The sequence below is a fragment of the Gambusia affinis genome, linkage group LG04 (assembly GCF_019740435.1).
Source record: "Gambusia affinis linkage group LG04, SWU_Gaff_1.0, whole genome shotgun sequence".
In the NCBI taxonomy this organism is placed as follows: Eukaryota; Metazoa; Chordata; class Actinopteri; order Cyprinodontiformes; family Poeciliidae; genus Gambusia; species Gambusia affinis.
The window spans coordinates 9,374,784-9,391,223 of NC_057871.1; the positions used below are offsets into that span (position 1 = coordinate 9,374,784).

General features: G+C 40.9%; 1 protein-coding gene across 1 annotated transcript in view; it reads right to left on the reverse strand.

The window, feature by feature from the left end:
- The window catches only part of pcdh7a (protocadherin 7a), a 55,865-nt gene extending 40,538 nt beyond the window's left edge, over positions 1 to 15,327 (reverse strand). The window contains exons 1-4 of the mRNA XM_044114704.1: positions 15,013 to 15,327; positions 12,957 to 14,855; positions 10,086 to 11,262; positions 1,321 to 2,103 (exon numbers count right to left, since the gene is read on the reverse strand). Coding sequence (XP_043970639.1) covers positions 1,321 to 2,103; positions 10,086 to 11,262; positions 12,957 to 14,353 — 3,357 coding nt within the window. The 5' untranslated portion in view covers positions 14,354 to 14,855; positions 15,013 to 15,327. The remainder of the gene's footprint in view (positions 1 to 1,320; positions 2,104 to 10,085; positions 11,263 to 12,956; positions 14,856 to 15,012) is intronic.
- Positions 15,328 to 16,440: the final 1,113 nt, after the last annotated feature.

The window sequence follows — 16,440 nt, forward strand, 5'->3', positions numbered from 1 at the left end:
GTGATGGGGTGTGCAGGACGAGTGTCAGCAGACGTGGGAGTGAGAGAAGATGAAGCCATGATGGAAGCTGCAGAGTGGGTAAAGAGTCAGAAAGAGAGCCTGCTGAGATTTTTAGGAGAGATGGACTTTACCTTGAAAAATAATTTATGCCCCCTGAACTTTTTCACTTTTTGTGCAACTACCAAACTTCAACAGATTTTGGTCATCTTTTGATGGAACAACACAGAGTAGTACATAATTGTAAAATGATAAAAACTTCTAACAAAAACAATGTTTGAGTACTTTCCTTCAATTATCTGTTCATCTAATACCTCTATCAAATGAAATCTAGTGCCCAGCTGTGTGTGTGACTTAATTTCAGTTGAAATACAGCTGTTCTGTAAAGGCCTCGGATGTTTGCTGGAAGGTTTTATTGAACAGTCTCATGACTTCCAAACAACACAGCAGAAGTGTCAGGAATTAAGTTGTAGAGCAATTTTTCAGCAGCACAGTAGGATAAATGGTAAGTGTCCCAGTTATAGGACAAACTCCTAACAATGTTGCCACCATCACCCCAGAGCACGTCACTAGAACCTCTTACAGAACAGATATCTGTTCAATCTATGATTCAAAAACAAAAAATATGGCACAAAGACAGTCTTTTCATTGTGAGATAAATCCAATTTATTGTTGAATTTTGATTTTGCACCAAAATAATCATATTAACGGATTAATTATCCTAAAATTATAATATTAAAAAATATTGTTTTCAATTATTAGTTACATCATATTCTGTTCTGGAGGTATGGTATTACATTTTCCATGACCAAGCAGCATGAATTTAAATTAATCTTTAACAAAAAAAACAAAACACAGAATAAAACACGGTGGTGGCAGGATCATGCCATGGGGATGCTTTTCATTAGCAGGGCCAGACCAAGACATGGCTGTTCATCTAAAATAATAGGCTGGTAAAAGAAAGCAATATTTAGAGCAGAAGTCTAAGAGCTGTAATTTTTGGCTTACATCCAAAATACTGTGTCATGGAAAACTAATACTAGAAATCATCCCCAGAATGCAACACATATGTACATAGCTGGGGTTAAAAGCTCTGGATCACACCTTTAAGCTGAATATAAAAGTATACCACACTTTTTATAACTTTATATGTAAGAAAATATAGAGAAGAATTGTTCCAGTTCACAATTATGCACTACTTTGTGTTAATGTATAGAATACATTTCATTGATAAACCTTATAATATGTGGTTGTAATGTACTCAACTGTAAAAGAAATTTTTCAGGGCACTGCATCCACATCAACCCACTCCAGAAGTCCTACCTGTTTGCTGTACTTGTTTGCAGCCTGGCAGCTGTAATCAGAACACTGGTCCGATCCCAGGGACATGGCATCTGCGTTGCCACTTCCTCCAGTACTGCTGCTACTGGAGCCGGCACTTCCCACACACCCACCGCTGCCCACAAAGGTATTGGAGGGAGGCAGCTCCTGGACCGCCTGGTGCTTCTTTCCCTCTGCTGGGGGCGAGTGAGGCTGGAGATTCACTGCAGGGAGAGGTGAGCTGGATTTGTAGTGCCTAGCCAGATCGGGGCTTGACTGGTGTCTTCTCCCACCGCCCATTCGTGGGCTGCCAGGGTCACCATCCACAGCACAGTAGCGGGCTGCTAGGCGCTCACTAGCACTGCTCAGTTCCTCCTCATCATCATCGTTGACATGACGACGCAGGCCGTTGACTGTGACGATGCCACTGTATAGAGATCTGTCCGATTTCCCTCCACCTCCAGCTGTGCCTCCACCGCCTCCGCCACGTTTATCTCGCCGCGGTTTGCGACCACGGTCGGATCCACTGCCTCGGCTGACTTGTGGTTGAGCCCCTGTCGGACTGAAGAAGTCTTCCTCTGGCTCCTTCTTTCCGGCCTCGTAGCCATTCTTGCCCTGCGCGCCACACTGCCTGGCTGTGACCACAAGAAGAATCACCAAGATAACGGCTGCTGCTCCCGCTAGGACGCCAATGGCAACGCTGAGGCGCTGTTTTCCCAACGCACGTTCACTGTCTGGGTCCCCGGCAATGTCTAAAGACAGTGGGGCCATCATGCTACGGGCAACCTTGGAACGGAAAGAAAAATAAGATAAACAAGATTAAACAAATTGCATATTAATAAAAGCATAAGAAAAGGAAAATCCCTGAATATCATTCTGAAGAGATGGCACAGTTGGTGTGAGCCACAGAGATACATCAAACAGCATCTTCATCGTAATTAAACTTATCATTCTGTTTAGTGTGGGAGCTTCTCAGTTATTCCCAGAAACAGTGTCACTAAATATGTAATTGCTCTTGCCTTCGAATTGCAGCATTTCAGGTTGCTCTCGTAATTCTGCAAATTTATCATATCACATTAACAGCAAGTATGAGGAATGTATTGGATTAGACTGCATTAAATCATATTTGAAAAAAAATCAGAGGAAACTTTAGATCTTGCGGTCAGGAGCAGCCAGAGAAGCTAAATAAGCAAAATCAGTTAATAAATGTGAAAATGAAGGCAAGAGGCAGACTACGACTTCATCCTGAGGCTCAAACACATCTACTGTCTCATCAATAAACAATATCCCTTTTGTAAGTGATAGTGTAGGCGTGGATTGGTTAAGGATTTGTTTTCACAATTTTTGCATCGAGAATTCAATGGATGGAGTAAAAAGAGGATGTTTAAAACATGTAATGCTCTATAATGATTTTTAAGCTCTTTTTTTGGAGGGCCTTCTCAGGGTCTTCAGTTTGCTTTTGAAGCAAACAGCTTTTTTGTTGTAAATCCATTTCAATATCTATAACAAGAACATATTCACTGTTTTTGTTTGAGTTAGCATACACACACACAGACGCAGGCACTCACATTTCTGATTGGGACATTGTAGTGATTCCATTCATTTCAGTAACTTAAATGTGTTTGACTTGTCTAACTTATTAACCATTATCAGAATATATTCTACTGTGAAGAGGTTTTTCTCCTGTTTTTTTCTTTAAATCAGATAAACACAAGCTGGGTAAACACAAAAATTAATTTTTAAACATTTCTTTAATTTCTCATAGGAAAAAAAATAAAGTTATCCAAAACTAACCTGGTTCAATACACAAGCATGTCAATCAATGAAAAGGTAAAATAAAAATAATCATAAAAATATTACCGTAATTACGGTAAATTACTACACAAATAAATAAAATTGTGATAATCTTAAACAAGTCATTCATGATTCTAAAATCTTCAATGTAGCCAAAGCACAAACAATTCTACAAAGAAGAGTGGGGCAATGTTTCTGCACAAGAAAAGTAAGCAACTCATTGAAAGTTTTCACAATTGCTTTATGGGAGTTGATATCACCATTGGTGACACGATTAGTTATAATATTTATGGGTCTTTTACTTTTTGACAGATGACCAAATTGGTTTATATAGCGTTTTTCTCTTAACAAATTTAAATAATTTGAAAAATGCTTTTGTTTTTGCTACCATTATCTTTTTGAGATCAAACTTACTCTGATGTTTTGACATTTTAAAGCAGGGGTGCCCAAGTGCACGCCTAAAGACCTTCTATCTTCCAACAATTAGATGCATCTCTGCTCCAACACATCAGAATCAAATGGCTTGATTTTCTCATCACCATGTCATTCAGTTCTGAAGAGGCCTGGTAACAAGCTATTCATTTGATTTCACTGTGTTGGACAAAGAATGCACCTGTGAGTTGCAGGATAGGGGCTTCTGTGGGCTGCCAGACTGGACTTGGGCACCCCTGCTTTAAAAGTAACAAAAAAGGGAAAAACAGAAGAAAGATGAAAGGAGGCTAATACATTGTCAAGTAAAGTAACTGCTCATTTTCCAAGCCTCAACTCAGATCCCACACCAGTATTAACAAATAACCCACAACCCTAAAACTACATTTGAGTCAGTACCAGAAAAGACCGAATGGTCCTTGGGTTCATTAGAGGAAATTCAAAGTGAATATCGTTTTTTTTCCAACTCTACAAGCTATGTAAAATGCTTTAAAAGAAAAACCAACTTAAAAGGCATAAAAGACAAAACAAAAAAACCACAGAGACAGACAGAGAAAAGAATGTAAAAGGCTGCTAAAATAACAAAGACTGCTAGTAAAGTAAAAGGACATAAAAATACAAAAAAACCATTTGGGTCAATGTGTGCTAAAAGTCAATTCAAAAATATGTAGTCAAAAGGAATTTTAATTGCTCCAGAGTTTGTGGGTTATACTAAAACAAAAATGCACCCATTACATAGTATTGTGAGTTCTTGATAAAACAAATATTCGGAATATTAAGAACGTTGTGGAAATCATTATGCAGATGCAAACACAAAAACACAGACTTTAATATTGATGTTCATTCAATCGAACAACACTATTTTTGAATCTAGAACTTAACCAAACCCCTCTCCTGCAGAAAATAATAAACCATATATTTTGGCTTAAAAGATAAGTCTTAATTCAGACTTTAACCTTGACCCTAAAACTGATGGTAAACTCGATTATAACAGCGCTTTGAACACGACGGTTTTAAGAAGATAGGCCAATGAAAAGGTTCTTAAGTCAAAAATAAAAAAAATATGCACACAAAGACAAGCTTGTACATTTGTAAAAGGATCATTAAAACAATGTTGTTTATGCTGAAATACAAACACACTAATTAAACATTATTGTGTGCTTCTCCACAGGAGAAATCAAGGCTGTAGAGTTTTATTTCAGAAGATAACGTGAAAACTTTGTTCGTAGGAGTCATTATGTATACCCAAACACTAACTCAGACAGTGATGCCTGTGCATGGTCTATATAAATTTACACCAAGTGTAAGCTGTCCGTTAGCGAGACGACTCATTGCACCTTGTCTGGGAGCTCAAACGACAAAGTCTTTGGCCCTGATAGGTGAGGAATGACAGACTCTAATCCCTACTGCAAATAAGACTGGTGGTAATAAGGCTTTCAGGAATGTACAGAAGAGTGACTGAGACTTCGTGCTTTGAAGTGGCCAAGTAAAATAACTTCTGCACAAGCTGCAGTATTAGTAATACAGCAGAGAATTTGCTTATATTACTGCGCGGTGGAACTGGCTTATTAGATTATCTGAGACAAACATAGAGGAGCTACATTATTGCCCTCTCTTCCCCTTGTTCCCCCTCGAGCTAAGAGTGACACTGTGTTACGTTCATTGTTTCAACCCCATCCATCTCTGAGTAAAGTTAAATTGTTAGTGAGTTGTGTTTGTTTTAGTCCATTGTTCTGCTTCCACTGCAGAGGTGCTTCTCTGCCAAGCTCTGCTCCTCCCATCACAACCCCTCTGCTCCTCTTGGTGCCTGCAGTATTCCTATCCATTCTCATTCTGCTGGGTATGCGTCGCTTTTTTCCGCACACACACTATGTGACAGTTCAGAACAAGTTGAGTGTGCATACACACATAAAGCATAAACAGTATTGGAGGGTACGTGTGAGTAAACTCTTGCATGTGCGACAGTGTGCAAAAAATGTAGTCCAACATCAACTGCCAAGTTCAGACAATTTCTATATGTCTATAGGTAAAGTCTTGGAACCATATGTTTCCAGGGCTTCTGATGCACTCTGAAATCCCAGTGGATTCTTTAATTCTGCTGTGTGTGCTTTCTTGTCGCTGGACTTAGCATGACTGTCTCTCTGCTCCACTCTCCAAGGACTAGGTTTTTGATATGTTACCACAGATTCTGGAAATATGACTGATGCAGTACTGCTCTCTCTTTCAAACAACTGCTCTTTGTTGTATGAAAGTAGCATAGGAGGAGTTAATCAAACACATAGAAAAAAGCTTAAGACAGAGACTCTAATCCAAGAACAAATACAACAATTTTCTACACATTTCTGTCAAAATTCTATATGTTCGAAGACTCCAAATTCCAGAGCTCCTAGTTCATTTTTGCCATTATTTGTATGAAGGATAAATACAAATGTTCACAATGAATATACCTCATATTTCCTCAAAGAGGGCATGGTTTTAAGGGATGGATGGATGGATGGATGGAGTGTAAAATCTGATAAGTGGATTTAGAAAATGAAGCAGGAAACAAAAAGTGGAGATAGAGATAAGTTCCCCACTCTGTTTTGTCTACCCTGCGTATCCAGATATGTAAACTTGTAAATTAAATTTCAGATTTTCCAAATTGCACAGGATCCCTTAATACAAATAGAAAAGCACCAATCACCTTATCCATGCAGCCCGGCTCTGATATGTAGAGTTCCTCAAAGGTATTCAAATGACAACAATGACACACAAGGTCCAGAATGTCAATTTCCACTTCCTCAAGCTCAAAGCCAGCAGCATAATATTACAGATAATTACCAAACATGTGGTTTGCCCAGTACGGTCAGATAGAAAAGAGCAGAGTAATTTTCTGCTGCCGTGGTGCAGCGGTAGCAGTCGTTTTCATTCCCTAATTGCATCTGGCATCCGTCCACCACCCAGTTTGACTTCATTATGAGATGGAGGTATTCTGTCTTAAATGACTTCTACTCAATTACGCCACAAAGTTCCTCCCTACAATCAAACTCAACTGTGCATGTTGTAGTCAATGGCGGCTTTCAGACCAGCTTAGCCATATTACACCCTATTGTTTGATTTAATAGCTGCAGCCATTTAGGCACGCTGCAGATAATTCTACCTCTTACTCAGTATTCTCTTCTAATCCTCACATCCTTGATTTTTCTTTTTTCTACTTTTCAGTGTCACACGCATGAGGTGCTCTTCCCAATAACCTGTGATGAAATGTTACAACTGCTATCTGTACTAACTCGCTTCTCTTTCTTTGAAAAAATCTGAAAGACTCTTAAGTGAAACGTAGTCTCACTCAAAATAAGGATCATAGTTTCTCATAAATCCCAGAAAGCAGTTTTATCTGTTTTGCTTTGTGTCAGTTGACAAACTCTGCAGGGTGTAAGAAGCAAACAGATTTTTACTGAATGAGTGAGTTCCTGGAGATTGTAATCTTCGCTGCCTTTAGGAGAACCTCAGGGCATAAAATAAGGCAACCAGCAACTTCAAACATGTGGTCACATTCTATGCTACAAACATTTTAATTAACTCAAAAATGTTTTTGAACTGTACTCTAATGGTCATTTGTGTGGGCCAGACAAAGGGAAATAACCCTCTATTTCTTGTGAGCTCTTAAAGGGGAAGTATAATGTATTTTCAGGCACATAGTCCTATGTTATACCACAATCAAGTAACTATGTTACCTTTAATTTTATATAAAAAATACTGTATATATATAATATTACTTACAAGAAATTTGACTTTGTAATTCAACGTCTTAAAATAGTCTTTAAAGAAACTCCTGCTCTATCGGACTCTCTGCCTTCAGTAAGTCATCACAGCATTGTTCCTCTATTAACACTTTAACAATGTTTTTACCAAGAAGAAGAAGCTCAGAATGAACTCAGCAGATGTGCAGATCCACGAGGTATTTGCAAGTTGTTGCTGGATAGTCTAAAGGAACTAAGTGAAGAAGATGCAGGGGCATGGTGCACTGTGAGGCAGAGGCTTGGAAGATTGGAAACTTGCAGCTCTCAGGAGGAGCTTTGTCAAAGGTGGTCCTCGCTTCCACTAAGTGTTTCGCGCAGCTTAATGGGTGCCACAGAAGATCAAAGGATTTCTCAAATACGCATGAAAAAAATCTACACTAGGTATTGTTTTTGATAGGAATAATATTGTAACACAGGGGTGTCAAAGTCAAATGGACGGAGGGCCAAATAAAAAATTTAGCTACAAGCCGAGGGCCGGACTGATCGAATGTTCATTGAGATTTTTTTAAATGACGCATTTGGTCTAGTGCAGCGGACCGGGGGTGCGCGCGTTGTGAGGATCGAACGGGGGGGTGGGGGGCGCGTTGTGAGGATCGAACGGGGGAGGGGTGCATCTCGCATTTTTTCAGACGGGGTGCCGGCTTGCTGCGGGCCGGTTCTAATATCATCCCAGGGGCCGTAGAAAATCTTCTCGCGGGCCGGATGTGGCCCGCGGGCCTTGACTCTGACATATGTGTTGTAACATAATGTGAAGCTCGACAAGAGGATTTTACATAATACTGCCTCTTTAAATAAAATGACTCTGACCGGATTTCTAAAACTAATGGGAGCTTCGTCTAGTGTCTTTTTCTTGAGGCAAACTACCTATGGGACTTTGATGCCTTTCTTTCAGCAACTGTGTTATTGTTGCCACTCTTCTATTAATATCAGATTTGTTAAGTGCAGAACTAATAACTACTCTCGCACAAATCCTTCAGTAACCAAAGGCTACTTGGCTATCTCTCAGAAAAAATGCTCTCCTGCAGTTGCAGTGAAAAGCCATATTCTGGAAGGATTGTACCTGTGCAACACCTTTTCTATATTAAACTGACAGATTGAATGGTACTCTACAAAAATAATCAAAGATTGGAATGCTGCTTAATAACCAAACCCTGCATTAAACCTTCACAACTTTATCCCAGTCTGCTGTGTTTTGTGGTCGTGCTCTCTACAAACCTCAAAGCCCTTCCTGGAACAGCTGGATTTATACTGAGATTAATACACAGACAGGTCGACTTCTGTGGGAAGTTGGTAGCACTTAATTATATCTCCGGTTTTTAGATTAAAGAGGCTAAATGCAAAGGTGTGCCACCCTTTTTAGACTCTTAGTAATAATTAAAAAAATAAAAATAGGTGTGATTTTACTTCCTCTTCATTTATGTTCTATTTGCGGTGGCCACATAAACTCTCCCCCCTCCACAAATTACATTGAATTGCACCTTCCTCATAAACGTCTCCAAGCTACTACAGAGTTAAAGTCAGGTCTTTGCATGCACAGACATGACAAATGAAGACCTTGTATACTTGCAGGAAATATTAGCAAAATGTGTTAAAAACCGAGTCTTAAGTGCGACTCAAAACCACAAGTGTTTTGCTTCAGAACAAACAAAGGAACTACAAGGCCATTGAGACAATTTAATTATAAGTCAATACAAATTACCTGTTTTTCACACCAGAGATTAAGCTTTAGTAATTATAACCTGCCAGCATTTATAGCTTAATTGAACATTTTTAAACCATAATTGGAGGCAGATTCAATTAATGCGAGAGCGGAGGAGAAGGAAAGATTTAAACCAGCAAGGCATAGGCTGAATTGGAACACATAATGTTCTAGTTATTTCTAGTATCTCAGTAATGTCTCTGAGTCTTGTCAATTACCTCTGCAGATGGGGTGGCTGTTTCAATTCAGTTCTAATTTTATGTTAAAGTCTTCTGCTCAAGGAGACCACACAGACTCATGCAGTAATGATGGCAAATACTTTTAGAGATCCCTTTTCCATTTTAGCAAAAAATTGTTTCGCTAAACAAATACTGACCCTGCTGTGCTCAGAACTGAATCTAACACGTTACTGACCTCAAAACCTAATCAATAAGAAGGAATATAGTGAAGAGAAACTTATTTAGCTTGAACTTCTATTTAAATGTTGAAAGATACTTTAGCATGCTCTATTACAAGTCCAAAACTGGGACAGACTCATTTTCCTCCCTCTTGCTTCTCCTAAAGACTTAACCCTAATGCTCTCTCACACTCTCTCTTGCTCTGACGCATGCATATACACACAACCACACCTAAAGCGCTCAGCTTTGAGCTCAATGTACCATAAAACAGAACCACTTCAGTCATAACAGTTATTTGAACCACACAGCCATTACAATAATACATACCGGACAAAGAACAAGCTCCAGGAACAGTCTAAACTACAAAGCAGATTGCCAGAAGAAACAGTGTTTTCAATCTTGAACAAATATACAAAATTATGTGTCCAGATTTTGTTGAAAACCACAACACTGTGAAGGCTACAAGATGTAATGTTACCATGTAAATAACGTTACCAAATAAATAATTTGCACAGGAACCATCATCACCACCCTTCAGCAGTATGCAAATAGATATGACAGAGAAACCTCTAGTCATTCTTGAATATTACAAGTTGTTCAAAGCTTGTATGTATGCGTAAGTATTTAGAAATCTGTTTGCAATAACATATATTAAAGCATAAAAATTACCTGTGCATCCACTAGGGTGGCATTCGCCAAGCTCTCATTGATGAAGACGTGAACTAGTGCGGTGGCACAAAGTGAAGGGATGCCACTGTCGTTGACTCGTACAACCAGGCGATGAAGACCTCTGTGGCGCCGCTCCAGAGGCTCTGCTAGAGTGATAACTCCATTGGTGTGGCCAATCTCAAATAGTCTGAATGGATTTCCCCCCACTAATGCATAGCGAAGGTCAGCATTTGGTCCAGTGTCTGAGTCTATGGCCGTTACAGTCCTGACAATGGTGCGAGCACTGCTGGCAGGAGGTAGGAGGGTGTAGGACTCATTGGCGGGAGACGTAATTGAAGGCGCATTGTCATTTTCATCTGTCACAAAAAGCGAGACTGTGGCAGTGGCAGTTTTCCGGGGTTCCCCTCCATCCACAGCCCGAACACGGAAGGTGTATGTGGAAAGCTTTTCACGATCAAAGGATGCAGCAGAAAAGATTGTTCCGGTGTTGTTTTCAATGGAGAATAACTCTTCTCGCTCATTCTTGCTATCTTCTCCCTCCACCTTGTCCCCCGTCGTCTTTCCATCTGCCCCGTCTACCTCTACAAAAAGGCTGAGCTCTGCATTCTCACCTTCGTCTGCATCGGTCACTGTAACCATGCCGACTGGACTGTTGGCGAGCAGGTTCTCCTTTACGTAGAACGTGAAGATTTCTTGAACAAACTTTGGTGCGTTGTCATTACGATCAGTCACTTGTACAACAACGGTTGCAGAGCCTTGCAGAGAGGGCGTTCCTTTGTCCTTTGCAATTACTCGCAACTCATACCTCTCTCTTTGCTCACGGTCAAGAATCCCTGTAGCTCGGATATCTCCATTATCTACATCTATGTAAAAAGGTCCGTTAGATGTAGGATCCAAAGAATATGCAATTTCAGCATTTTTGCCACTGTCTGCATCTGTGGCTACTACAGTGACCACCCTTTCACCAGGTCCATTGTTCTCGGCAAAGTGGACCTCCACATTGCTCTGGGAAAAGATTGGAGCATGATCATTTATGTCTACCACCCGCACCATCAAGGAACTGTTACTGGATAGACTGGGGCTGCCAGAATCTACTGCCACAATGGTTACACTGTACTCTTTAGTGGCCTCATAGTCCAGCAAGGCTGAAGTATGTAAGAAATATTTTTTCTTGTTTCTGTGGAGACAGATGAAAGACAAGATATCATCAGTACAGAAGCTGCTTTAAATGGAAACAATATCCGTTTTGTTCCTTAATGTGGTTAAACAAGGTCATTGCTATGCCTTTGATTATTTGGTTGTTCTTTTGATGTTTAGTGTTTTCTTACAGGGTATGATACATCATAAAATAGTGAGTTTGATTTCTTTAAATTCTGGGTCATAATGTATTCAAACATGTCCAACTAATTTAAAAAAAACACCTTCTGATATGCTTGTTATAAAGTAGATTTCTAACTGCTTGAATTTGGTAATAATGTTTTGAATGGAGTTTTTGCTTGCTAATTGTCTACAAATATTAATAAATTAAGAAACTACAGTTAATTATTTCAATTAATCAAAAAATATTGATTTGAGCAAATTATTTAATAATTTGTTTTTCTTTAGCATACAATCATTTCAAAGACTGAATGATTGCTGCAATCTCCTGAGACATTTTTAGTAAAAAATAAAAATAAAGAAAAAATCTGTGACTGTGACATTTTAATCAAATTACCCTATTGATTTTGATAGAACACTCACATGATTTAAGCTTTAGTGATTTTCTTCAGTGAAGAAAAACCTCAGGATTGAAAATCACAAGTCTCATTGTACAGGTCTTTAAGTGTTTGAGGCAGTTAATAACCCAAAAGGGGCCATGACTTCTCACCCTCACGCCTTTAGGCAACTTTCTCACAAATGACTGAGTGTTGACATTTGGAGTCTGTGAAGCAAAAGTGACATTAAAAAATGTAAATCCTTCACCTCCATAGATATTTCTAACCAAAGTTTACGGACTGGATGACAACTTAACCACTCTGTAGCATTAGCGGAAGAGTGACATGACTGTAATTCCCATACAGTTCTTGAGGCATCTCTCTTTAAAAAAACAGATAGCAGGATGCAAGGGTGTAAAAATATTATAATACCTTGTTTAAAGCATTTGCTGGCAAATCCAATATGGTACTAAATGGTACTTGTACAATTACAATAAGTGTAATCTCTTATTTTTTTTATTTAAGTTTCTACATCCTTAATTTTAAACCAATCATTTTGAACTTTTTTGAAGCTTCATATATTTCAAAAGGTATAGATTTTCAGACACATGTACTTTGAGATATCTGAGCATCTTCCTAGAAGATTAAATATCAGTTGCGAACTTATTAATTAAATGTGGTGAAGAAATTAATGAAACCCCGTGTGGGTTTTATAAAGCTGTTTGCAACTATTCTAAATACACAGATCAGCCATAGCGTCTGGCAAAAGTTAAAGAATTATTGTGGCACCTGTAAGTGGTTTGGATAGATTATACCAGGGGTGAGCTATGTGTTCTCAAAGTAGATGTATTAGAAGCTGGAAAAATGAACAATTGTAAGAATTTTTGCAAGCTTGACTAGAGCAAAATTGTGATCGATAGACAACTGCATCAGCAACTTGCTCTGCATTGTACAATGTTGTGAACCAGCAAAAGGCTCATAAATGAATATTGGCCAATCAAGCACACAAGTTACTGTGGCTCAAATAGCTAAATAAAGCAATGTAGGTACTGCAACAAAGGAATCACAATATAAAGAGCATCACAATTTGTTTGGTCAGGGTGTGTGTTGTGAACATAATGTTATGCTTGATTGGTCCAGAGTGTTAATTTGAAGGGTTACCTTTAGTTTAGTTTACCTGTCAAAGGCTTCATCTGCAGGTGGGGGTGGGAGCAGTGTCTCGCCTGCTGGTTTCAGAGTGAATGGGACATCTCCTACCACAGTGCAGGTCACCGCCCCATTCTCTCCCTGGTCTCGATCTGACACCTGAACTAGTGCGACAGGCGTGTCCACCAGAACATTCTCTGGCACCAATGCAGCCCCATCCCGTACAAGGATCCGTCCGATCTTTCTGATCTCCACAACTGGAACATTGTCATTTTCATCCCGAACGGCCAAAACTACCGTGGTGCGATCGGTCCGTGGAGGCTGACCCCGGTCCCTAGCCATCACTGTGAACTTCAGCTGGGCCACCTCTTCCCTGTCAATCCTGTGAAGAACACTCAACCAACCGGTTGCCTCATCCAGCCGCAGGAGTCGCCTGACATTTTCCGTAGCAGCTCCAAAGACATACTCCACCTGCCCATTTACTCCAATGTCCCGGTCAGAGGCTCTGACCTGGAGAACAGGTGTGCCTGGAGGAGCATTTTCAGTCATCTCAGCTTCATACGTGGACCTCTCAAATTGTGGACTGTTATCATTCACATCAGTTATAGAAACCCGGAGCAGAGCTTGGGAGGAACGTGGTGGGTTCCCTCCATCTCGAACTTTGAGGACAAGTTCATATGAGTCCTTCTGCTCTCGATCCAATGTGCCCTTCACAATGAGCTGAGGCTGCTTCTCACCATCTGGTATGTCTGCTACTTGCAGCTCAAACACACTGCTCCTCGCTCCTCCTCCACTATCACCACTTCTGCCCCTGCGGTCTAGTCCATCCACTCTAGTAATGGGGTTTCCTCCTGCTGTGCGCCTCGTTGAACTTGACCCAGCTCCATTATCTTGGATAAGTTCATAGCGGTCAATGCCATTCCGCCCAAAATCCCTGTCTGTGGCTGTGGGAAGCAGGTACAGAGTCCCAATGGGGCGGTTCTCCTCAACTGAGAGCTGCAGGACAGGTGAGGGGAAGGAAGGCGTGTTGTCATTGATGTCTGTGATGACAACTCGCCCTTCGAAGAGGTCTACCCAGCTCTGCAATGGTCCTATGACTGACACCTCAAAGTCCAAGAAACACTCATTCTCATCGAAGATCATCTGGCACTGTGGGAGCTTCTCTCGGTCTATGCGCCTTGGGCCTGTGGTCAGCTCACCTGTCACGTTGTCGATCTTGAAGTACTCTGAGCCACTCTCCAGGGCAAAGGTGACGTCTCCGCTGCCTGTGCCAGCCGTTAGACCCAGATCGGCGGCCACGCTACCTATCCTCACATCCGGCGGGCCCTCCTCCGCCACCCGGTACCGGAGAGCTGAGTCGGCAGCCGGTAGCTGAGTCAGCAGCTGCAGCAGCAACACCACAGAGTGCACTGCACCAAGGCTCGGCATGGCTCCTTTTTGCTTCCTTCCTCCTCACTCCCCAGCTGTGGGCTCCTCTCTTAGTTTATTGGTGTTTTGTGGTCTGGTGCAGCTTCACAGCGTGGGTGTCTGATTTATCCTTTCTTACCTTTTCTATCGCTCTCTGCGGACTGCCGCCTGGGGTCCGGGAAAAAGCTTCAGTGTAGTTCACTTCAGCAGATCCTTTCTTTCTTTTCTTTTTTATTCTCTCCTCCTACGCTCAGTAGTGGGTTTTCAACTTCTATAAAAATATTTCTGCATTCTTACTTGCTTCTTTAAGCCATGAGGATGTGAAAAAAAAGAAAAAAGTCCATCATGCTTTCTATAAATCAACCTGTGATTAAATCCACTTCACTCTTTACTTTCTTCTTTAAGCCATAGGAGCTATCCTGAAGAGGCTCTTATCAATTTATAATGCCCATTTGGAAGTTCTTTTGATTCCAGTCACACTCGGGACAGAGGCTTTTCAGATAGAAACTGCAATGCAGCACCACTACACAAAAGAAGCGAGAAAAAAGAAGAAATAATTTTTTTTATATATATATATATAAAAGAAACACCAATCATTTCGGGGTAAAAACAGACGCTCAAAAATTATCACAAAGCTTTGCTTGCGAAAAAAGATGCTTCTGCTGAGTCTTTTTTCTTACCTTCTGAACCCTCCGCGTTTCCCGCAGTGGAGCAACGTGCCAAGCACTCAGATTCCTTTACGCAAGTTAGAAGAGGACGAGAGCGAGTTTCTTCAAATCGCTTCTCCCCACCAAAATAAAAGAAAAAAAACTGTTGTGTCCCCCTATTTTGGTGGGATTGCCCCGTTACTCGGCATAGATTAGAGTATTCCGTCCTAGGGATGGATGGCTAGATGGTAGCAAACATACAGCGGTGGTGGACCGAGAGCAGATGCGTATTTCTTCCAAGAGTCCCGCATTCTCTCACTCGCTCACTCCTCCTCCTCCAAGTCTTTTCCCCCCTCCCTCTCACCTGCACTGCTCGGGACTGCTGCTGCCTCCGGTCTCCGGTGATGCTGCAGTCTCTCTCTCTTTCTCTCTCTCTCTCTTACACACACTCTCTCTCTCTCTCTTCTGCGCTACTGCAACATTTTCATCGTAACTCGATCGCCGAGCTGTAACAGGAGAGGCAGCAGAGGCGGTGTTGGGTCGCTCGCTCTCTCCCTCTCTCTCTGTGGATTCGTGTGTGTGCGTGCGTGTGTGTGTGTCTGTGTGTCGGTTACCGGGGACAGACTTCAGCCCCTCTCTCCTGTCATAGGAAGATTAAATGGCTTGCTGTCCCGGCCGTTGACAGCTCCTGGTGGGGAAATATCTTTATTCACATATTCATACAGGGGGACAAAGAGCGACGGAGGAGAAAAGGAGTGATCTGGCTCTAAGACGAGTCAGTGCATGCAGGATTCAGGCAGGATTTCTGCTGGTGCAGCTCTTTTTCGCCGGGGCAAGTGCAGAAAAGCTCCGGTCCTTCTTATAAACAGGGACGCTTCTAGAAGGTTTATGAGGGGCTCGCCAAATGGGTCTCACTGAAACTCTTGTGGGTGCCGAATCAAAAGCTAGAATAAAGTTTTTAGGAGAGTAACAGTCAGTGATTTATATACGTAGAATTAACAGAATTTAAATAATAATAATAATAATTACATTAATAATGTTTTTACAAGAGACTGAAAAATGTAGCTTGTCTCCTCTGTTAAATTGTATAAATAAAAGTTATGCAAATTAACAAAGTGTTCATTCCTTCCATGACCTACCCTCTTAAATTATGACATAATGACTTTTGGAGTTGAACATCATTCAGTATTCCCAGGTTTGATTAGTACTAGATGCATACAATCAAAAATATCACTTAAACAGAACCTTCTTGCAACATGAAGTACGGTAGATTAAAAGATCTCAAATGCAGCACATGACCACAATATACTCTATTGGTGTGTTTAAATGCACCACCGTGTTCTGTAGGCTATATTGTTTATAAAGCTGAAATTTTTTTTTCTTCTTTTCCTGATCAGAAGCATGGAGATCAAGGGAAACACAGTTGGGTGCTCTTGCTCCTTTGTGAATCTCTTCTGGCAT